General features: G+C 36.8%; 1 protein-coding gene across 1 annotated transcript in view; it reads right to left on the reverse strand.

Annotated features, from left to right (window-relative positions):
* Nucleotides 1-24,496, reverse strand: part of PDE4D (phosphodiesterase 4D) — a 603,821-nt gene that overhangs the window by 403,302 nt on the left and 176,023 nt on the right. Inside the window, exon 3 of the mRNA XM_064642015.1 lies at nt 14,892-15,127. Coding sequence (XP_064498085.1) covers nt 14,892-15,127 — 236 coding nt within the window. The remainder of the gene's footprint in view (nt 1-14,891; nt 15,128-24,496) is intronic.

The raw sequence follows: 24,496 nt of genomic DNA on the forward strand, positions 1-24,496 counted from the left end.
TCTGGGTCAGCAGTCTCTGAAGTACTGTTGCCCTGCTTCTCCTCTAATTCATCGACAGAGGCAAGAATAGTAGAATTAGAAATTATTACATCTTTTAGAGCAGTGTGACTTCATGATATTTGTATTAACATGGTCCAGTGCAATAAGAACATGTAAAATTTGTACTCAAAAAGGGACTAAGAAGAGGTCAGGGACACTGGAAATTATCAGTGCCTAGCTGCTAGTGTACGAATCTTATTAACACCTCAGAATTAATGGAGAACTCTTGTAAGATTTTCTCTTTTCATTTTTGTTACTGGTGGTTTGGAGGTTGTAAGTCTCAAATTTTTTTTTTAATAGTGAACAATTCAAAGAAAGAAATGTTCGTATATTCAGTATCATGAGAGTGTTCATGAACAAAACAGCAGCTTTGCGTACACATACAAAGTTGGTCATGAATACTTTCCAAAAAAGACACATAACCTACATCCTTGTAGGAAGCAACAAATACTGCAATATCTACCTACAGAATTAATTAAGTACCTGTTTATTTTCTTGCAATCTGTTAAGTATCATAAAATATGGAGCATTAACTTCTGTCCTCAGGTTTTGCATACAAGGAAACAGGTCCTACTTCAGGGAATCAGGACTTTAATTGTCACTGGTCACTCAGGCAATGAAATCATAGGGTTTCAATCTTATTCATTATGGATAGCTAATATTTATTTAATGTTGTCCTGCATGATCATCAAGGCTCTTTGGAAAATATTCTACAGAGGCTTTGCAGATTTTTTTTATCTGATCATGCTGAAACTCTGCGACTGAAAAACAAAGTTGTATTGTCAATTGAACTGTAGCTATTCAAAGGTCTAAATTAAAATAGAAAACTTCTCTGACATTCTTAGTTATATATCTGTCAACAGAATATATTTAACCAAAAAAGAAGAAACCTCAAATGCTCTCAGAAAATTGCAGCATCTACAATTTTATTTCAATTATCTTTGAAATATATGTTCTCTGGCATTACTATAGCTATAACATTACTGGTTATTTCAGGCTACTTCCGCTCGAGACTTAACTTGAAAAGGTTAGTGTTCAGTTTCCTGGATTTTTTTTATCACAGATCAAGAATATCTGTTGTTCATCTTTACTTTGTCTTTTGTAAAGTGTTCTCACTACTATTTTCGGCAGTTTTTTGTTGTTGGGTTTCTGCTGTTGTCTTTTTCAAAATTCAAGGTGTATCAAAGTTAGGTAAAATAACCCAATATTGAAGTGACTGTCCTCAAATCTAGGAAACATCTAGCAACTCCTAACAATTCCTCACCTTTCTCAGAAATTTCATATTTCACATCTGTCAGCAGGTATTGTGTAAGGACAAGCACATTTTCTAAGAGCATCAAAGTAATTATGGATCCTCAACTCAGCCTGTAATTGAAATGCCACTTACATTTGATCTGAGATTCAGGTTGTTCAGGTTCTATTCATGTAATGGACATGCAAAAAAATGCAACACCGGCAATTCCATAACTCACTTAGGCATTTGGCAAGAATAGAAATTCTCAGAGATAGGTCATCAGAACCAAAGATCTTCTAATACAAATTCAGTATTAACTAATGTTGATAGAAACTTAACTTTCAAGTATATTCACTTGTAGTAATGAAGATGGTTTTCAGGGTGGCAACTTCTACTTTATTTTGAGTAAACCTTCTCTAAAATACTATAATGAACTACATCTTGCCTTTACTTTGTCCAGGAAATCAATAACAATCAACTGAAATACAAGCATGTTGATGAAGAGCTTAAAGATTTTTAAACTACCAGAGAAACCAACTTTGTTTGTTTTATGTTGTAATCTTAATGTCCTAATGTTGGGATTTTAAAGGTTTTTTCTATACCTCCTCAATTTTTTGTGTAATTGTCTCCTTTACTACATTAAAAATATCACAATTATGTAGTATTTTTAATAATTTCTATTCACTTTAACCTAGCATGTAATTTTTACTTAACAGAGAAAATTTTAAGATCATTTTATCTCTGTTCTAAATTAAGGATACATTTATGGAACTATGTCCAGAGGGTACCCCAGGCTACTGATGTCTTTACATTAATCTCACACACACTTTTTAGTACCTCTGTGTAGGTCACATCCTGTTGCCACTTAATTAAACAGGATTTTGCCACCATCTCTTCATGCAGTACAATCAGGCTTTGAAAATATACTCTACATCAAGAAATTTTACCATCAAGCATAAACATGACAAAAGTGTAGTTATTCTCTGAATTTATACCAATTAATCTGCAAATCAAAAAGCACAATTATATATTCACATTTGGTGCAGAAGAGCAATTGCTACTGGTTCATGCATACCTAATAAATGAAGCATTTCAAGAGCAACATTTAGGGCTAAGGATTTTTTCATACATTTTACTTTTGCAGTTATAAAATCCGATTAGACCTTCAACTGAGAAAAATTGCTATCATGACATCAAGCTTTGCTACTTTTCACTGAATATATTCCTGTAATTGTTTCTATGTATAAAATGGTGCTATTTACATTTGAATTTACATTACTCATGAAAAGATGACAATTCATTTTCCAAAGTTGCACAAAACATTCATTAATTTCATTGACACAAAATGTCTTAAAAACCATAGTACTAAATAAAGTTATATATAAATTACTACATGCAATCTACTCAATGTACTCTATCAATTGTGCATGTGTCCAGTGTTGATAATTTCAAAACACATTAAACTCAGGTCTCCTGTTAAAGATAAGGAACAATTACAAAAATTATATACAACATGAAAGAGAACTTTCTTACATTGTGGCAGGCCAAGAAAAGCAGAACATGTATGACTAAGAGATGTTTTAGACAGTGATAGAGATTAAAATAAACACCTGTAAGCATGGAAACATCTGGAGGAGAAAGAGATATGAGTCAAAATAGATTAACAGAAGAAAACTAAGGAAGGAAATACTGCAGCAACTTTGTAGTGTAAGACACGCCTCCTTCAAACTTTTCAGACAAAGTTTCGATAAAAAATCCAATTGCTGGTATGTAAAACTAGATAAAAGCAGCTGAAAATCTCCACTACTGATTTGTCTGAATTGATATGTCTCAATTCTGCTGTTCAATAAATTTCAGGACTTACATAGCTATCAAAAATTATCTGATCACTATACCTTTATTTTCCATTATGGACATGCAGACGTCAGACTTATTTGACCTGATAAGGCCACTGATTGTTTTAAAGAAGCCTTTTATTGTGAAATCTATGAAGTACTGCAGCAACCTACTCACACTTTTCTCATCATCAAACTGTTGCGTTTAATCATCCTGTCACTTATACCAGAAAAAAGAACAGAGTTACCTTTGAATTAAAGAAAATTATGGTTGGAAAGGGATGTCACAAGGGAGAACAGAACAAGACCATTATATAGCCATTACTGGAGATTGCACAGAAACTTATATTTTTGAAAATAATAGCAGTCAACCAGATCTTACTCTATCACATAGAGTAGATCATCTGTACTCAGAAGTTCAAGCAACAGACTTATGAAAAACATCTCCTCAAATTAATTCACTTCTGGGAAAGAGCTAAAACCAGAAACCATGGCTTGGCCTTTCTATTTTCTTTGCTGTAACAAGAACAAAAAATTATCTGCCCATACATTTTTGCAAGATAATTTTGAAGTCCTTTCTTTTAATTTCCATTTTATAGACTTTACGTCTTTTAAAGAAGACCATTTTGTGGAAAGATAAATTATGGTATATTTAAGTCTGAAGAGGATCTGATCCATTTGTTTTTCTGAGACCTAATGTCCTGTCTTTGTCAGAAGTGAAAGAGGAACCAGAAGATAAGTTAGAGCCTAGACTAGAAACAGAAAAATAAAGTCCCTAGATGAATGAATGTACTTAAAAAACTCTTCTCAGAGAGTATACCTAAGGTAAATTATGTGTGTGGAAATAATTTTCTATGCTTGATCATTTCAATGATATCCTTTTGATTACAAAAGTGAAGAAAAGAACTTCTTCTTTCCAGAAAATCCCATTTATTCCCCTGTGTTCCAAACTGGAATATTATTAGTTGTCTGTTCTATGAATTTTCCACTTTATTTTTTTAATGGGAATCAAAGCATCAACTCAATAAATTCAAATCTGACTTTCTCCATTTAAGCTTTCTATTTAATAAGAAATAATATTATTCAAATAAAAAATGCTCCATAGCGAAGAGAAAAATTAAGTTCCATCTGTAAGAATACAAAAATTTTTTTCCTCTAAATACATTTTTAAAAAGTCATTTAATTAAATAATATTTTGATAAAAATTTTGCATTATGAAAATGCTCTTTCAATTGAAACAATATAAAATCCTACAAGTGAAATGCCTTATCACCACTACCTCAAAGATTCTATGCATACTTAGAGGTTTTATTTTACACTATTTAAACATCAACATTAAAATCTTCTAGATGTTCAAATTCCAAAGTGAGATTTGGAATCTTCTTTAACTGCATCATTTGCTAGTAAGGTGAAATGTTACTGGAAATATGTTAAAAATATATAAATCATAAAACAAATGAAGGCTTTGATATGCACATGCTTATGTACAAATATGACTTCATTAGTAAAGTTATGGTTACTAATAGTCTGAACATGGATGAAATTTCTGCAGAATCAAGTTGAAGGAAGGCGTATTATCAAAAGATGGCAATGATCTAGAAAAACAAAAACTATTACAATCGATTTTATGAGAGAATAGCTACACTTAGCGAGACCAAGAGTCCTTCTAGACAACATCCTGTAACGTGTACTGTCTGTAAGCAGGTACTTGGCAAAAGAAAGAACAGGATAGCCATAATTTATACACTTACCAAGGCAAGCCTTTTCAAGTAACCTCCTAAAAATCCATCCATTGTTTTTCTCAGAGGAATGCTTTAGCTAGGTAAGGTTAAAGTTATAAATAAAATAAGGCTATAAAATAGCATCCAATTTTATTATTAATTGTGTGTACTAACTGCTAGGTTACGTGATCAGATACTTGTCTCCTCACATGATTGTACTATAGTAAGAAAGGTAAGGAACACTCACAACATCTTGATTCACTACATAGTCCAGATCCTTTCTTTGCCTCTGCAACTCCTTGTCACTGCTGCTAATTTAAAGAAAGGAACACATGGGAAAAAATAAAACCTGTAAATCGGTCTTAATAAAGATGATACAATAGTGACTGGGCACACAGACCTCTAGAAAGATTGGGTCATGTAAATGTTCAGAATTAATATGCTTCTAATTTGATTCTCTCTTCCAGGTATGCCTTGACTGCACAGAGATTACCACTGTTCACACAACCACACCAGGTGCCTTTGGGCTGTTCTCTGGTCTCTTTCAACAGTCCACTTTATCCTTCTAGGACAAAACAGCTAGGATGAAATTGTCCCAAAGGCTGGATTCACCCATAGTTGCTGGATGGAACACTCAAAGTGATTCCTATCTTTCCCTCAGCTTTATGTGCTGTGACAGTCCAGTTTCTTTTTTGTATTTATGTGCTGCTGCTGTGAGGATAATTGAAATGCCAGTCAGAAAGAGCCCAAGACATCTTCAGTAGTAAAGCTAATAAAAAAAAACAATTTCCAACATGAAAAAATCCTCATGAACAAGACACTATGTATCCTCTGACTGGATAAGCTTTCTGATGTCTTTTGTCATTTCTAAATTGATGTAAATACGACATAGTAAAAAAGTATCTATTAAGATATTATTGTGTTATGCAGTACTTTTCACACTACACTATCATTGGTGAATCACTGTTTTCAATTTCACACAATTTTTGAGTAGTGTGTAGGTTTGGGTTTGATTTATTGCCCAAAGTATTTTAACAAAATAACTACTTTGCTGATTAACTACCCAAAAAAAGAGATAATACCTGAAAAGTATAAATCTTTAAAAAAATATAGATAGAATATCTCCACCATTTATGGTACAGAAAGTAAAGCTCACCTTAATGAATTCTAAGCCTTCTCTTACTTCACCAATTAAAATCAGAAGCAGTGTTTTACTTTTGAGTAACCCTTTGCAAAATGAGCCATCGTAGCTGTAGACCTTGTCTCCAATAAGCATATGAATGTTCGACAGACTAAGAAGACTCATCAGGAGAAATCATTAAAAGAGATCATTTAGCAAATGACCAGTCTCTTTAACCTATAATCAAATAAACTATGGAACAAGAAAACAGTCTCCCCTGCTCTGTTTAACACAAAGAAAATCACATTAATGCAAAAACAGAGAAAAGAATGTAGTTACATTTTAAAATCCTCCATTTCATTGGAATTCATACATTAATTTAATAAAAATTGAATATTAAAATAATATTTTCATCATAAAAATACTTCATAATCAACCATTGAGTCACTTTCTGGAAATATGAGGGATAAACTGTGAATAAGGGCTTAGAAACAATAGTAGGACACCAAATTGGCTGAAAGGGGAACCTCTGATAGAGATAAAAAAGGAGAATTACAGGAGGTGGAAGAAGAAACACACTTCCAAGAAGGATACCTGAAGTATCCCCTGGCTTTTCAGAAAAGGCATCAGTGAAGTCAAAGCTCAACTGGAGATGAACCTAGCAATCTCGGAGATGAAGGGAAACAAAAAGGTACCTTAAAGGCAAAAAGAAGAAAAAGGAAAATGTGGGCCTGCTGCTGATGTAGTAGGCAACCAAGTGACAAAGGATATGGAAAATCATGAAGTATCCAAAACTTCTTTGCATAATTTTATTGGCAAGGTCTGCTCTTACACCTCTCAGGTCACTTAGTCCAGAAGGAAAGTTTGGAGAAGTACAGGGTACCACCCACTGTGGGGAAAGATCCAGTTAGGTTAAATTCCTGGGACCTTATAGGATATATCCAACTCTGCTGACAAAGCTGGTCAAGGTCATTGTGAGGCCATGTTCTATTTATTGTCTTTGAAAAGTTGTGATAATCAGAAGAGGTTCCCAGTGGCCTAAAATGGTCTGATGGCACAAATGTCTTTAAAATGGAGAGGAAGGGGACCTGAGGAACTGCAAGCTGCTCCAGCCTCATCCTAGATCCTGAGAAGATCACTGGGCATGGTCTCTCAGAGGTAATTTCTAAGCAGATGAAAGATAAGAAACTGGGAACAGTCAGTATAAATTTATCAAGGACAAATCATGAACTCAATTCCCTTTCACAAAGAAATTCCTGGTTCTGTAAAAGACCAGAGCAGTGGCAGCAAGGTTTTGACAAACTTTCACCAAAATCTTTTAGTTAAGCAGGAGAGATATGGACTAGATGAGTGGACTACAAGGCCAACAATAAACTGGTTGGATAATCAGGGACAAAAGGTAGTGGGCAAGTGGTTCCAAATCGAAGCCACAGCTAGGTAAGAACAGAGTTCCCTAGAAGTTAATACTGGAGCAAAGACTGATTAACATCAACAACTAACTGGACAGTAAGATGTAAGGCCCCTTAGCAAATTTGTAGATGACACCAAAACGGTGGAACACTTTATGATTTTTGGAGGGCTACCATACACATGGCCTTGGTAAGCTGGAGGAATGGCATGAGAGGGAAAAAAACCCAACCAAAAAACAAAACAAACAAAAACCAACCAACTAACCAAAAAAACTCAGCTCAGACTATTACCTTTTCAGCTAGCTTTTGAAAAGTTTTATCTCAAAGTTTATCTGCTAATTATATAACCCTGCAGTCAAAGAGGGCTATATCATGTTTTATATTTTTTTCAGATATATGTATTGATTGAAAGTAACTGTTTCAAAATGGCTATTTTAAACAACAGTTGTCCATTTTTTCTTAAATTAGAAAATACATGCAGATATATGCTATTCATCCAGAGTTTACAGTAACATCTCTTTCCAGTCTGTGTTATGTAAATAATTATGTCAAATTGAAAAATTGGAAATTTTACCACCATTGAATAAAACAGTAGCATTTGATCAAAATTCTAATTTTTAAAAAGGTTTTCAGAATAGCTAATGCTGGAGTGCACACAGTACCTGCTGTCCTCCATGTCCTCTTCCTGTACATCAGATCTAAATCATTCACTTAATGCTAGACATAAGTTAAAACAACCCTTTTCTTTGTGAGATGAGGAGTTGGAGATAAGTGTGACATCTGAAGTTATCCACAGGTTCTAAGAAATGCTATTATAAAAGCGTTCTGGTATGGGGCCTGTCGCTTTCACAGCTTCCTTACCTCTCTACAGCACCTTGTCAATGCAAGTCTTGACCAACAGAATTAATCTTATATTGTTCTTCAAAATGATTCCAGAATATATACAGCAACATAGAAATTGTTGACACTGGCCACCAGAGCAGAAGACTCTCTTAAAAGCCAACTTGGATGCCACAAAACACTAAGGCTTCTAGCATCCACTTAAGCTCACAAATTCCCACTAATTTTTTCCACTGAGAAATCTGTGCTTAAGTGCTGACTCAATTTTGCTTTCCACAGTAGTTAAATATGGTTTGCTCTGTGACACATACTGCAATCAGACAGATGTGACTAAGTTGAAAAGATAGAAACACAGGTTCAGTGTGAGTCTGGATGTATAACATGCATTATGCTTAACTCCTACTACTAACAATTTAAAACCTTCCAAGACCTGATTAGAGAAATTATCCTTGACACACTATGTTTAGTTTTAAAGGTTGAGGTAAACTTAAGGCATACTTTTTTCCAAAGATCTATCCTGAGCTTTCTAATAGGTAGCATAAAATAGACACAAAACCTTCAAGAGTCAAAACCTCTTGATTCCCTTCATAGTTTGATTACCAGTTTGTTCTGTAGCCTTGGTCAGTTGAATTACCCCTTTACATGCAGGTGTTCCTATGCATAAAATGAAAATAACACTGCTTTTTCACTAACTGATCTCCCAAAGGTATTGTGAGGATTTTCTCATGTTTATAATACTTCTAAAATTAAAAAAAATATGCAATAAAAGTACTAAGAATATTGTGCTGTTCTTCATTATTCTGAACTGGCAGGTGAGACAAGAAACACAGCTGCTGTTGAAAAGAGCCTAGACGCATGAGAAGCTTCCTGAGAAGAGTTACACCTTTCCACGCCCAATATCATAATTCTGAATTTAAAAATAAATGAAATAGCAAATTTTCTGTTTTTTCTCTCTCTGTCTTTCAGAACTATGTAAACCATAGTTCACACATATTTTCACTACAAACACTAACCTACTGAGTTGCAAATAAATAAACCTTAAGAGCAGCTTTTCCTAGCTCTTCTTTTTATTGCATGTTACTCGGCTGAGGTCAAACATCCTTGCTTTCATGACCTCTCTCTAACACTCATTTCCTTAAGAAAACAATCCAAATTTAGAATCTTAACTGTTGTTTTAAAAGTATGCAAAATTATGGCTCAAGGTTTACACATTTCAGCCATCTAACATATGAAAAAGCTTTTCTCGCCCTGGCTACAGAAGACAAAATCTAGTCTTTGAGGTATTACTCGGACAGGCAAAAGACAATGAGCAAGCAAGTGGTAGGCATTAAGTCATATTTAATTTGAAACTAGATTCTCAGTCTGTAGTGCCATAGTATCAAACTTACAGTGATGATGCTAATAACAATTTCTTAATATTTCCTTTCAAAAACAGATATTAAAAAGTTTTAAGTGCCTGAGGATAATTTTAAATGAGGTTTTTATCTGATTGATTCTTTAGTGCATAATAAAACACAAAAGTTTTAAGCAGCATAGTGACTATCTAGTCCACATAATTTAAATTTAGAAAAAAACACATAAATTAGGACAGAAGAAACATTGCAAAAAAAATACTTCAGAAATTAGCTGCCATCTAAATTGTTCTTGTAGCTCCCTAGAGTTTCATAAACACAGTAATATACACACTCTCAGTTGTACACAAGCAATACAAAAGCAATTTAAAATAGATTTTATATTGTACAATTATAATAATCTCTCCCAAATGATATTTGAGCAAAGATGAGGATAAATAGTAAGAAGAGACACTATGTATACACCAAGTTACAGATAACTGAATGAAACACCACATTATGTTTCGTTCTGAAAGCCTTTCTAAGCATAACTTTTTCCTTTCAAATAACCCTTTTAATGAAGTCTTCAAGTATTTGATATACTCTTATATTTCAGGAGTTTACATGCAACGAACATGACATTTTCCATCATACTATATTCAGTCACATGTGTTAAGAGGACACAAGTTACACAGCAACAACTGAGATAGTCCTTTGTCACTGAAAAAGCTATTTGTTAAAAGGAAAACAGAAAATACATCAGCCCCTGATACCTTGCTGTACCACTGAGAGTTAGATAGGTATATGTACCCTCACACTTCACAGTGTTCTACAGGTGTCATATCCTGTCCCATCTTCTCCTAACCGTCTCTTCTTCTGAGTTAGACAGTGCAAAAAGAGTTTCCAGAACAAAGGTAACTGAGGAGACTTTCATCATATTTCACAGAGCTTTGGACAAATCAGAGTTCCGGAACACACGCAGATGATCAATATGATCAGGCGATGTTCAATTTATTATTTAAGTGAGTTAACTTTTATACAGTTTAGTTTTTTCCGGGTACGTGCTTACAACAAGGTGATTGGATAGTTCAGTCTGTGCACGCGTCTTATGCTTTCAGTTCATTGGTTCTGGTGCTCTGTCCACGTGGTCTGACATCATTCGTGCCACCCAAAGTCCCCCCTATTGATCCGCCTTTAGAGATTTTCCTGACACTTAGCAGGTGTCCCTTTGTCTCCAGTTTCCCAAAACTTTCAACTATAAACATAGGATTTTCTCATACCTTATAACTATAAACACACAGCTAACAAGTATAAACATTGCATAGTTTCACACAGTTTGTAAGTATAAACACAGAGTTTTTCACACAGTTTGCAGCCTCCAGAGTTATGACAAGCAAGGCCTAGCATTTCTCAAAAATATGGATTGTTCAGAATATGTCCATTTTTCTGCAAATATCCCACAAATCAATACCATCATTACTTTTAGATTTCATTGACTATCTGTATTAGGGAAGGGTTCGAACATACTGAAGCCTGAAAACCATGACACCATTAAAAGCTTAACAAAACCAAATATTTATTACCAAGAGGTGGCCAACAAAATGAGCAAACCCAAAAGGGAGGAAGGAGGAGAGAAATAAGCCCCCAGCACAACCTCCCCAGTTACCCAGCTGTTGCCCATAAAGTTATCTTACCGACCTAGCATACCTATAATTACCCATAGCAGAAGCTGCATCCTTGGAGAGTCAGTAAGTTCACAAACTGGCAGGCGTCCCTGCTAAAAGGCAACATTGTCCTTGAAGTAAAGCTAGCTCTCTTCCAAGAAAGCACTATCTACTTTTATGCAATTAACTGAGTGACCACAACCTCCCAGGTGTGGCCAGCACCGCCCAGCCCGAGGCCCTCAGTCCCACCTTCCGGTTATGTAAGTGCATCTCTTCTGCGCACGCGTGAGAACTTCAGAAATCCCCTAACGCACACGCAGTATGCTTTGGGGGTCTTTTCTAATTGAGTTGGGGGTCAAGCCTTCCTCCCCTCCTCATCACTTTCTCCTTCAAATGCCCTTGGCGGACAATTAGCCAATCACAGAACACCAATTAAAACAGTTTATACAGAAGTTCTCTCTCCAGGGACGAATTCACTGTTTTATCAGTGAACTTGGCAGGGAGAATATAAACTATTGCAGGTGTCTCGGGCCAAACACAGGCCAAAAGTATCAGCATAAATTCACCCTGGTACATTATCCTAAGTCAATTCTTTGAAATAGCTGTTATAAAACAGGTAAGATAGATACCTTAAATTTCTTCAAACAAATAAGTTTCCATACATAACAATCCCCCACAGTTTTAATACCAGCTGCTTTGGAGAAAAGCATTGTGCTGTCAGTCCTTTCTTGTTTGCACATCCTATCTTAAATGCCATGAGAGCTTACCAACATCAAAACTGATGGTAAACTTAGTTACAGTTATTTGAGGAAAACTGGCCAAAGCATGTGTTCACATCCACATCCCAAATAGCCAGGCTATCCTGGCTTACAATAAAATACCACGTTTAATATTCTATTTATACAGGATATATATATTGCTTATTAAATAATGGTAAAAATAAAGGAAGAATTAAAATATCAAAAACAATTGTCTGCCTGTTTCTAATCCTTCCCGTAGAAGGTCTGGCAATTGCTACATTTCATAATTTTAATGGATGCTACTACCAGCTGCAGGCTCAGCCTACCAATTTGCAAGCACTTATGTTTATAGCACATTAACATTTTTGCACGTGAAACTTCCATAGAAGACATAAATTCTTCATCTTAATAATGATCTTTATTATTAAGCCGGGATGAAAAAAATCAGAATCTTGCTCCCTGTGTGCATGCAAAGAAATCAGAAGGGTTAAAGGAATGGCAAGACAATGTCGGAAGAGTAAGAGTTTTTAAAGCGTAAAAGAGTAAAAAGAAACCATTACTGAATATTTGCTTTCTAGTTTTTCACCTAGTTTTTCATCTACTCTGCTGTTTGGGGTTTGTTTGGTTTTAAATATAAGCTTTGTTTGAATTCCTCTACAAAGCTAACATACAACTAGAGACAATCCTGTGACATCAAAAAGATAAAAATAGGAGTGTGATATAAAAGGAGAGTGAAAAAGTGAGTGTGCATGTGTGCACACATGCATGCATATGTGCGTGTTTAGGAATAGAATTCTGGTTTTATTTTAAAATCTACATCCACTGTCATTGTTTTTAATTTTGTACATTCCAGTCATTTAAATAACAGCATAAGATGCTATCTTTGGAATCTTTTAGCATATTCCTCCAAAAGCAAACATTTGTAATTTAAGATGTTTTCAGCAGTGAAATTCTTCTGCTTTAGAATGAGTTTTTATGACCCGAATGCTCTCTACCTTTATTCATGCACCGAAGACGGAGAATCCTCACGCCCACACTTTGATTTCCTTTTCTCAACTTCACATTTCAAAGGCAAGGAAAATAAGCTGCATTTCCACAGATGTAATAGGACCCCTAAGTTTATGTACTTTCATGCAGAAAAGAAGTCAGATAAAAATGTGACTTTCTTCAGCTGTTTGACTGGCACTATAAGCATGTATTTGGGAAATGCATAGCTGCTTGAGAGAGAGCTAACAAACGAAAAATGGCACTAAACATCTAGAGAAATTTAATTTCCTAAACAATAATCTTCCTGTAACACTGTAATTGCACTTTAGCTGAGAAACAATCATAAACGCTAAAGATTTTATATTACAAAGAAATATCAATACTATTATTGCTTCTGCTGTTGTGTTCAGTTTTGGTTTGTTTGTTTAAAGAACCTGGCAGCTCCATTCAGCAATCTGTATGTCTGCTGTTTCCCTGTCATTCTCAGAATAAATCTTGTTTTGTCCAGTTTCAAAACACATTCCTACCAACCACAGCAGTAAATGGCATAGACAGGATACAAAGGTATCTCTTAATGCTGAGGAGAGATTCTTACCCACAGAGAAGTCTCTCGTAGAGTATAGCAGATAGCCACCCATAGTAACCAGCATGTTTTCGATTTATTATTTATTTGAATAACCTTCAATCTGTCCTTCTCTAGTGTATTTGAATCCAGCCTAGAAAATAATGCAGTCTCCAGAAATTTATAATCACTTAGCTGTTATCATCAGTCAATGTTTCTCATTCAGCTTTCTGAGCTTTCTGACTTTCTATCACATCAGGACCATACCTTTTTTTCCCAATCATTGTTACTAGAAGCATTGCACCTATGCTTATTTTCCTTCCATATCTCAAAGTACTCTTCTCTCCAGACCCATGGATACCAAAAAAAAAAAAAAATCAAGATTGCAATCTATCATCAAAACTTTACTAAATTTCATTATATTTACCTCTCAGAATAATACTTGCATTTAGAAACATACTAAATGTTTACATGCTTTTATGGTTGTCGTCAGCATTTCTATGAGTATCTTTCAAGAACTGGTCTCCCTTATTCAAAAAATAAAGATATCTAGATGGAAATAAGATATGGGAAGTGATACTAGATTTAATGTTAATATTAGCTAGTTTTTTGACTATGAACACTAACAAATACTTATGGGTTTCCTCATGTACTACAAGTCCTACATTATTTACATAAGTATATAATTCAGAATACAGTATTCTCTCTGAACTTATGTCTAAAATTTCTTAAGTACTGCATTTCAGCTCTCAGTGTGTTCATCTCACCTTTTCCTTATATATTATCAGGTTACCAAAATGCTGCACTACCTTCACCATTGTAAGCCACAACTTCATACTAAACAGTTCACATTTTGGAAAATAAGAACAAAAATTAGGGTGTTATCAGAAAAATTAAGAACAGTAAAGTTTATTCTAGAAAACATATATGATAAAAGAAGTCAAAGATGTAATATGAAGAAACTATAATGGAAGTCACTATAAACAAATAAGTTCAAACCATTTACATTACTAATAATTTAGATATACAAGAGCAGGCAAAATCCTCTCAGGATTCCTTGAAACTAGTTTTGAAACTCTATCATTTAAAAAGAAAAATCTGTGTATAAAGAAGCTCCTACATTCATCATCATCATCATCGAGTTAATCATGCCTCCAGAAGCCTTCTTTCAGAATATAAAGTATTAATAATGTTCAGAGAAAATATTTTCTAGGGTTTGTTTTACTAGACATGACCAAGAAGTTTACAAACAGTATTATGAACTGTCAGGCACAAATTTATGTACATTTTATTCTTCTGTTTTATTTAGGGGATTTAGAAAAGGAATACACTTCTGTCCTAGAAGCAGCATCTGATGTCTGCACCTGCCAGCAGAAATGTTGAATCAAGAACAAGTTGCTGTATCTTACCTGCTGGACTCAGCAGCTGTAACAGCAATCAGAGGAGGTATCCTCAGTGGAAGAGTCATGGGTCTTGGGATAGTCTCAGTATCATTGTTTTTATCCCAGTATGCCTGTTCTAACTGCCTGAAAGCTAGGGGGGGAAGCTGGATGTTACGGGACAATAATCTCCGCACAAGATAGGGCTCCATTCCTTGGGAAGAGTCCTCGTCCTCAGTGTTGTGTTGCAGAGCTTCTTCCGAAACCTATGTGAAGGCAAAAATATAGGCACCATATAAGAAAATACTTATAAAGCTAATTCCTTTCCATAGCCTAATTTCTTACAAACATTATTTATACTTTAATGTAATTATTGAGAAAATGAAAAAGAACTACAAAATACAGTAAAACATTTCAAGGGTTTAAATAATTTGGGGTTTTAAAAGCAAAGAGAAAACATTTTTATGATGAGATTAGCATATGGATACCTAAAATATTTATTTATACCTCTACAGGGAAAAAAAGTGCTCTGCTTTAGACAAATTTCTTTGCCACAATATGCATGCTTACCTACAAGTTATCTACCTTTTTGAAGAACTGAGAGTCCAAATACTGATAATAAAATTTAAAAATAGTAGTATCAGAGATTTGCAGCTATAGACCTAGACTAAAACCAAGACGAAATTCACCTTAAATATTCTGAGCTGTCTCAACTCCCTTCTTTCTCTCTTGCTCACAGTAATTTCATGCTATTAGTAAGAGATGAGTATTTAAAACAACCATTGCAGTGCTTAGAAACATTGAATAATTAGAACCTCTGAAGGTCAAGCCCTAATAAAATCTTATGTTTAATTATTAATAAACATTATTTTAAATTTAATCATCTAAAGCTATAGTAGCATTTGCTGGGTCATGGAAGAATGACAGACAATTCAGCAAAGAAAACTCCAACTGACAATGATTTTAAGGGGGAGAAAATTTGTTCTGAAAGTTTTTAGAACTTTTAAGAAACAGCTCAGCATTGTGAGAGAAAATTCTCAAAAAAATTACTTTTCTGAGAGAACTGGTATTCTGAGAAGGCTGTTGAAATAATGAGAAAATATTGTCTTTTTTCCTCCATGTCCTATACAAAGTCTTTTACCATTACCTGATAAATTGCTCAGCACAGATACCAGTATCTGCACCTTTTGCCTTGAATACTTTCCTGTGAATAAACCCAAGTTCTGACCAAGTCTAAATATTTTCCAGATGTAAATGAAGAATTAGAATGATAGTGTATATGGCTATATATTATTACACCTCTGTCAAGTCTGCGTAGCTTCATAGCCCCAATACAATACTTGAGACCGCTGCACTGAGTATTCACCTTTGCCAAACTAAAGTTCACACGTACATTATGGCATATATAGTATACAAAATAAAGCAAGTTAGACTATGCCCACAATTTACAAGCACACCTCCGGTTACAGTGCAGACATTGCCACTGTTTTGACCCTGAGAACTGATAGGCATCTGAAAGAAAAACTTGCACAGCAATGTAGTTATTCTGTGTGCCCAGGGAGAGCCATTTATGAAACATCTTTTATGAGTAATCCTACTGGGTTTGCATAGCCAGGTTCTGGTAGTGGGGAAGCTACAGGGATGGCTTCTGCAAGAAGATGACAGAAATTGTTCCCATGTCTGACAGAGCCAATGCCATGCAGCAGCAAGATGGACCCACAGCCAAGCCTATCAGCAGTAGTGGTAGTGTCTCTGAGATAACTTATTTCAGAAAGGGAGAAAAAAAGTCTATGCAATCACAGACTGTGAGAGGAATGAGAAATATGAGAGCAATAGCTGCGCAGTCATCAAGATCAGTGAAGAAGGAGGAGGAGGAGATCCTCCAGGGGCCAGAGGAGAGATTCCTCTGCAGACTACGGTGAAGACCATGTTAAGGCAGGATGTCCCCCTGTAGCCCATTGAAGACCATAGTGGAGCAAATATCCACCTGCAGCACATGGAGGGCCTCCCACTCTCCCACTTGAGCAGGTGGGTGCCCAAAGGGAGGCTGTTACTCCTACTGGAGCAGGTTCCTGGCAGGACCTCTGACCCCATGAAGAGCACGTTAGCTGTCAGGACTCGTGACACCATGGTGCATCCATGCTGGGGCTGCCTGTTCCTGAAGGACTGCACCTTGTGGAAAGGACCCAGTCTGGAGCAGTTAGTGAAGAACTGTGTCCTGTGGGAAGGACTCAGGGTGGAGACCTTTGTGGAGAACCTTCTCCTCCAGGAGGGACAACAAGCTGGAGCAGAAGAGTGTGAGGAGTCCTCCCCCAGCTCAGGAAAAGGCAGCAGAAACAACACGTGATGAACTGCCCTATCCTCCTGCTCCACTTGGTGAGGAGGAGATAGAAAATTTTGGAGGGAAGTTGAGTCTGGAAAGAAGAGAGGGGTGGGTGAAAGATGTTTTAAGATTTAATTTTGTTTTTCTCATTAATCTGTTCTGATTTGATTGGTAATATATTAAAGTTCTTCAAGTTAAGTCTGTTTTCCCTGTTATGGTAAGTGGTGAGTGATCTCTTTCTGGCCTTATCTTATCCCATAAGCCCGTCATCATACTTCTTTCCCCTGCCCAGTTGAGGAGAGTACAGAGTGGCTTTGGTGGACACCTGGCATCCAGCCAAGGTCAACCCACTATAGTAACATTAATAAGCTCCATTTATACTTGGACCTTGAGCAGTTGCTGTAAACAAACTATTTCTAATTCAATTTTTAATAATTGAATCTAAATTAATAAATTAGCTATTTTTCTTAATCCAGATGCAATGTAGTTTAAGAAAGCAAATATTATGAAATGGTATGTATTAATGCATATATTCTGAAGCAAATCAGCAGTAAAATCAATCACTGTGAAAACATGACAAGAATTAAGTTGCTATTGTCATCCAGGGAGAAGTTTAACTTCATGTTTTTATTTTTAGTGTGTGCATAGTGGATATTTAAGACAGCTGAAAAAATTAAAAACAATAATGAAATTAATTATAGCTCTACAAGAAACAAAAAAAGCTGATATCAAAGTTAAAAATAATCTATCACATGCAGTAATTTGATCCATTTCATTAGCTGGTTTTGGTTTTTTTTTGAAATTCTGAAAATTGTAAAAATCTTCGAATTGCAGCCACAGACAATCAGAATGAGATAGCTGAACTGTGAAAATGAGCTCAGTGGGCAGCTTCCTCTTCAACTCCTATTCAAAAATTAGAGAGATAGAGGATTATGACCTGAAGAAAACCACAAAGAAATAGAAGAATTCCAACAAAAATACGAAAGCCAGGCTTTGGAGAAATCAAGCAATAGGCTCATAATGTTTATTTCGGTGACCATGAAAATTAAATCCACTTGTAGAAAAACTGGCCACCTACCCAGGTATGAACACACAGGCATCTAAAACAGGAAATGTTCATCATACTGATTTTATCCACCTTGTCAAAACAAAAGAAAAACATGCTTTTTAGTTTTGCCTTATTTTTGAACATGATTTTAAGAAGCATTATGTTTACTAAAAGAATTGTAAGCAATTTATATCAGATTATGAAATTTTTGGGCAAAAGCCATTGCTGTCATTTCCACAAAACCATCAAGAATGACAACCAAGCTTTGGAATGGTAGGATGTGAGTTGCTACATAAAATGATTCAAGATTATAATTGTTAATAAAGAGAAAGTGATTCCAAGAAATAATTCTGCTCCTGACATTTCTTACCTCTGAGAATGTACAAAAGAAAAAGAAAGTTCCTGTAAAGTGACTGTTCATGAAATCAGTTAAATGGAACATATTAGGTTTTCTTTTTTTTACCTTACGGGCCTGGAAGATTCTCTGTTAATCCTTGCCTTGTAACCAATTAACTGAATGCTAATACATGACAACCTCTCAGATACCAATTAACTTACTTCAAGTCTTTTTGTCTAGAGCAAGCTCTGGGCTGGAACATTTAAAATGTCTGTTTCCTTATTCCATTTTTTTTCTGATTGGTTAACTTAATGCTCAAGAGATCATTTGCTACCCTGCTAATTAGCAGTCATGTTTTTTACATCTTATCAGTAGTTGCTTATTAGGAGGATAGATTTTTGTGCAACAATAAGGGATTGTAACCCAAGGAAAAAAGTCAGCCAGATATCACAAGCTTTCTAGAAAATAAAAGTAGCTTGAGAGAAGTCAAAAAGTAAAGAGCCCTGACACTGAAATGCAGGCTTGTTTTTGTCATCTTTTCTCTGGAGACCTCTTGAGAGACTTAACAGGACTATCTGTTTCTCACCTTTCTTAGTGTTTCTTTGAAAAACACTTTTAAGAAGTATCACAGTGTACATCTCTAACAAAGTACTTGTGAAGTGTCAGTTCTTGAATCATCCATAACCAGTCCACCCTGGCATACCTTCCCATTATTTTCAATTGCAGCTCAATCTTGTGATGAGGATCAAATGACTACTGATGTCCTAACGTTTATTTTCTCTCTTCCAAGAATAAATGAGCAAACTTCTAAGTGCTTAAAAAAACCACAATGCAAACAACTTTGACATGCCACCATGGTGCTCTTTAAAAGAATACTAATCAGGGAAAGAAAAAGGTACTGTGCCTTAACCTCTTGTCATGGTTTGAGATAGCCCCAAAAATCTAATTCCCTAGTCTAAGCCCCCTCCCACATCTCAACCTAATGTGAGATGCATTTTTCCAGACAAAACACGCCAGACTCAGAATGGGGGAAAGGGAATATATTACAATGACTGTACAAATAAATACTATAACATATTATACACACGATCACAACTATCTCTACCATGACATATAGTATTTACAATGGATCAGATCTCTTCTCCCCTCCAAATAAAAGTACAGGAGGGAAGAAGGACAGATCCCTTCCAGTCTCTAAGCAGGAGTATCTTCTAAGGCAGCGATCTGTCTTCTTCACATGCATGCAGCAGCTGTGGCTGGATTTCTGCCAGCACTCACGAGGGAAGTATCCAAGCTCCCTCGGCCCCGTCGCCACCAAGCAAGGGGTCTTCCTCCATGGACTATGTCACCCCAGACAAGGTCGTTCCACCACAGTCATATCACGAGACGCAGGGGGCTCTTCACGACAGTCTGGTATCCTCAGGAGATTCAAGCTCCTTGCAGGGCCTCTGTGCCCTGCCTCAGGCTGCGAGCTTCTTTGTAGCTTGCAGCAAGGGAGGGCCCCCAAGGCCAACATCCCACACCGTCCTGGCTCAGCTCTCAGGACAACTGAGCTTCTCAGCTTCTCTCTCTCTCTGGTACTGCTGTACTCCAAGGCTCCTCTCAAATAGGAGTCCATCTACTCCTCCTTTCTCAGAGGTCTCAAAGGAGTTTGGGGGGTCTGGTTCAGTTCTTACCCCCAAAACTCTGTAGCTCTGCTGCTGACTCTCCTTCTCAGCTCTCCGAGACAACTCAGTGTCTCCCTTACCCAGTTGCATGCTGTTTCTGCTGCTTCTCCGGTTGAGTTCTTATCAGTTGACTTTCAGCCATAGCCTCTGGATGCTGCATCTCTGCTTCTGCTCTGTCTCCGCTGCCCACGGTGGAGAAAACATCTCCCAGCTTAACTACAGACACTTAACTCAGTCTAACACTATTCCAAGTCTCTGCAGTCCCCCAGCTGGGGCTGGGGGGGGGCTAGAGCTCTCCAAGGGGCTCCGAGCCCCTTCCTCGTGGCTCTACAACATGACCACCTCTCCTACCAACAAACCAAACTAAAACTCTTCTCCTCCGTTTGCTTGTGGTATGTTTACATTTTGCAGGAGCGCCCATTGGACAAAACTTCAGAACTTCCAGGGGTTTCCACCCCTTGGAGTTTTACCATTTTTCTTAGCGTCTGGGGGAAAACAAGGTCCAAATCACTACAACACTGTGTTCTTGCATTACAGTGTTATGGTATACATCATGTCCTCACAATAGTACAATTGAACCATAAGGTATCTGAAAAAATAAGTAAAAATAATCACCTCAATTTGTTTATTTGCAACCCAGAGGCATGATGAGCACCAAAGAGCCAGAGGCTACAAGGAAAACTCATTTTGGAGGTTTGACATGAGGCAAACCATTTCTCCTAATGAATGATGGGGTTGCTTCTAGCCCACCTACAGGACAACTTCTTGACTCTGTTCTGTGACTCTAGACTGGCTTGAGTCAGAAAATAATAATCTCTATTAATTCTAACTACTTCTGTACAAAAAAAACCCTCTTTTGCACCAGAATATTTTGAGGATACAGTATTAGCATCTGGACTTCCTTCTCTGTCTTACTCTAAATGTTATTTGTTACACCGGCAATTCTTTCACCATCACCATGTCTGAGCTTCTATACCTGAAGAACTGATACAATTCCATTCTAGCTATAAGTGTGCTTGAGATCCACTAGCACTTTTTATTAGCATAACTATTTCAGATTCAAACTAAATACACTACCATTCTTTCACGTAATTTTGTACTTTGCATTCCTGCATTCTCTTCACTTCTTCACCAATAATCATTTTAATACTTTGAAAATATGACTCAAGGAACCTATTAAAGCAGTAAATGTTCTTGTTCTTGGATTCTCTAATTTTTATTAAAATGTAAATGAGAAAATATTATTCACAGACCATCTCAATGATGCATTTCACTGCGACTAGATTTATTGCTGTTCATTATTTGCAGTATGGAAAAAGAAAAAATGATGATTCATACTCTCAAAATCATAGTTAAATAAAATTAACTTCTATTCAGTCAGACAATTCTTTATCTTTTTTTTTTATATGATCCAAATATTTTTAGTGGGGAAAAAAACCTCCACACACATTCAGAATAATATTTTTTTGCTATACCTTTCTTCAAATGTTATAAAGTAATTACACCATTTAAAATGTGATTATGCACCTCAGCACAAATTGAGTACTAATGTACGTTAGAACGTTAATAGGTATTAGTGATAATATAGTTAATCAGATGGAAATGGTGGAATTGTTAATAGTGCAAAAAATATCCATGTTTATGTCTGTTATGTATTTAGAAGGATGAAAATTATCTACTGAAAGCAAATGAAAAGAAAATACTTTTCAGGCCATTAATATGGAGACTTTTCTAGGGGAAAAAAAATGTTTAAATTCAGAAAAAACAAACAAACAAACAAACATTTCCACATAAAAAGTCTAAAAAATTCGGTAAAGAGTCCTTTAGCTCTTCTAACAATGACAATTCCAGGGAAGTCTGTAAGGACCGGAAAAACATCTCTTCTAAGAGAACAAACTACATGACCCAGATTCCAGTAGGACAATGGGCCTACCAACCTTACACACAGAAATAAATCATATTACTATAAGGATGTAAGAATAATCCAGTGAATCTGACTTCATAGGAAACATCTTCTCAAACAAACCATTGGAATTTTTGTTGTACAAACAACAGAAGGCACCAACATGAAACTGATGACAAAAATAATGCTATATGTCTGTCTCTGAGGCAGAAATTTGCTGGGAAATTTCTACAGGACTTTCGGGTTCCCAGACCCATTTGCATGAGGTTATGAACTTCTTAACTTAGTAGAAAACTGAACTCTAACTCAGTAAACACTTCTTGGCCCTGAGCTGGGTTTCTAGAATCAGAGAATCATTTAGGTTGGGAAAGACTTTTCAGATCATTGAATCAAACTGAAGAACTAGCACTGCCAAGTCCAAGTCTAAGCCACGTCTCTAAGCACCCCACCTACCCATCTACATCTTTTAAATACCTCCAGGGATGTTTCCTGGGCAGTCTGATCCAATGCTTGACAATACGTTCAGTAAAGAAATCTAAACTTTCCATGGTGCATCTTGAGGTTGTTTCCTCTTGCCCTAGAAGAGGTCCAAAATCCAAGCCTCCAGGCTCAGAACTGTGTGTGCGTTTCCAACGTCTTCAATCCAATTACTGATCACTGATTTATTAGGTTTTCTTGGTCTCGCACTTCTTCAACCAGAAATTCTCACAGAAGGTCTTTTTTTTTTTATCTCTAGTGACTGTTCTTCTACCAGCACAAGTTCTTTGAAAGAATGCAGTTAGGGAGATGCTCAGCTATGAGAAAACGTCATGCCAAAAGCGAGGAAAAAAAATAACTAAAGTAAATTATTCAAAGTCATAGTCAACTCCTGACATTGCGCAGGAGACCTCAAGAATCATACCATGTGCGTGAGAACATTGTCCAAACACTTCTTGAACTCTGTCAGGCTTGGTGATGTCACCTATTCCCTGTGGAGCCTGTTTCAGTGCTCAAAAACCCAGAGGGTGAAAAAATTTTTCTGTTATCCAACTTAAATTGTTTCATGCCATATCCTTGACTCCTGTCACTGATCACAAAAATGAATAGATCAGTACTTGCCCTCCACTTCCCTTCATAAGTATATTGAAGACCCCAATGAGATCTCCCTTCAGTCTCCTCTTCTCCAGGCTGAACACAACAAGTGACCTCAGCCGCTCCTTATACAGGTTCCCCTCAAGGCGCTTCATCATCCTCATGGTCCTCCTTTGGACACTCTCTAATAGCTTAATGTCTTTCTTATATTGCAGTGCCCAAAGCTGCACACAGTATTCAAGTTGAGGACGCCCCAGTGCAGAGCAGAGCAGGAGAATCCTCTCCCTTGACCAGCTGGTGATGCTTTGCCTGATGCCCCCCCGGACCCAGTTGGCCCTGCAGGCTCCCAGGGCACTGCTGACTCATATTCAACTTGCCATTGATGAGGACCCCCAGGTCCCTTTCCACAGCACTGCTTTCCAGCATCTCATTCCCCAGTCTGTCTGTACATCTGGGGTTGCCCCATCTCAGGTGCAGAATCCAGCACTTTCCCTTGTTGAACTTCATGTAGTTTATGATTGCCCAGTCCTCTAATTTGTCAAGGCCTTCCTGCAGGGCCTTTCTGCCCTCAAGGGAGTCAACAGCTCCTTCCAATTTAGTGTTGTCAGCAAACTTACTTAGTATCCCTTCCAGTTGTATCCAAGTTGTTAATGAAGATGCTGAAGAGAAGTGAGCTGAGGATGGAACCCTGTGGAACCCCACTAGTGACTGGACACCAGCCTGATGTCACTTCATCCACTATCACTCTTTGTGCCCAACCTCTGAGCTAATTGCTCACCAATCACATAACACAGTTATCCAGCTGTGAGCTGGACATTTTGTCGAGAAGGATACCGTGAGAGGCAGTATCAAAAGCCTTGCTCAAGTCCAAAAATATTACATCAACTGGCTTTCCTAGATCAACTAGGTGGGTTACCTGTCATAAAAGGAAATCAGGTTTGACAAGTGGGACTTGAAGCCATGCTGACTGTGACCTATGACTGCATTGTCCTTCAGGTGTTTTTCAACACTTCCCAGAAGAATCTTTTCCATTCTTTTACCAGGCACTGCAGTGAGACAGATAGGCCTGTAGTTTCTGGTATCCTCCTGCTTGCCCTTCTTGAAAATCAGGACAATATTTGCCAGCTTCCAGTCAGCTGGGACCTCCTCGGATTCCCAAGACCACTCCAGTCAGCTGGGACCTCCTCAGGTTCCCAAGACCACTCAAAAATCATCGAGAGAGGCTTTGAAATGACATCACCTAGTTCTTTGAGGTTTCTCAGATGAATCCCACATGGCCCCATAGA

Source organism: Pseudopipra pipra, chromosome Z, assembly GCF_036250125.1.
Source record: "Pseudopipra pipra isolate bDixPip1 chromosome Z, bDixPip1.hap1, whole genome shotgun sequence".
NCBI lineage: Eukaryota > Metazoa > Chordata > Aves > Passeriformes > Pipridae > Pseudopipra > Pseudopipra pipra.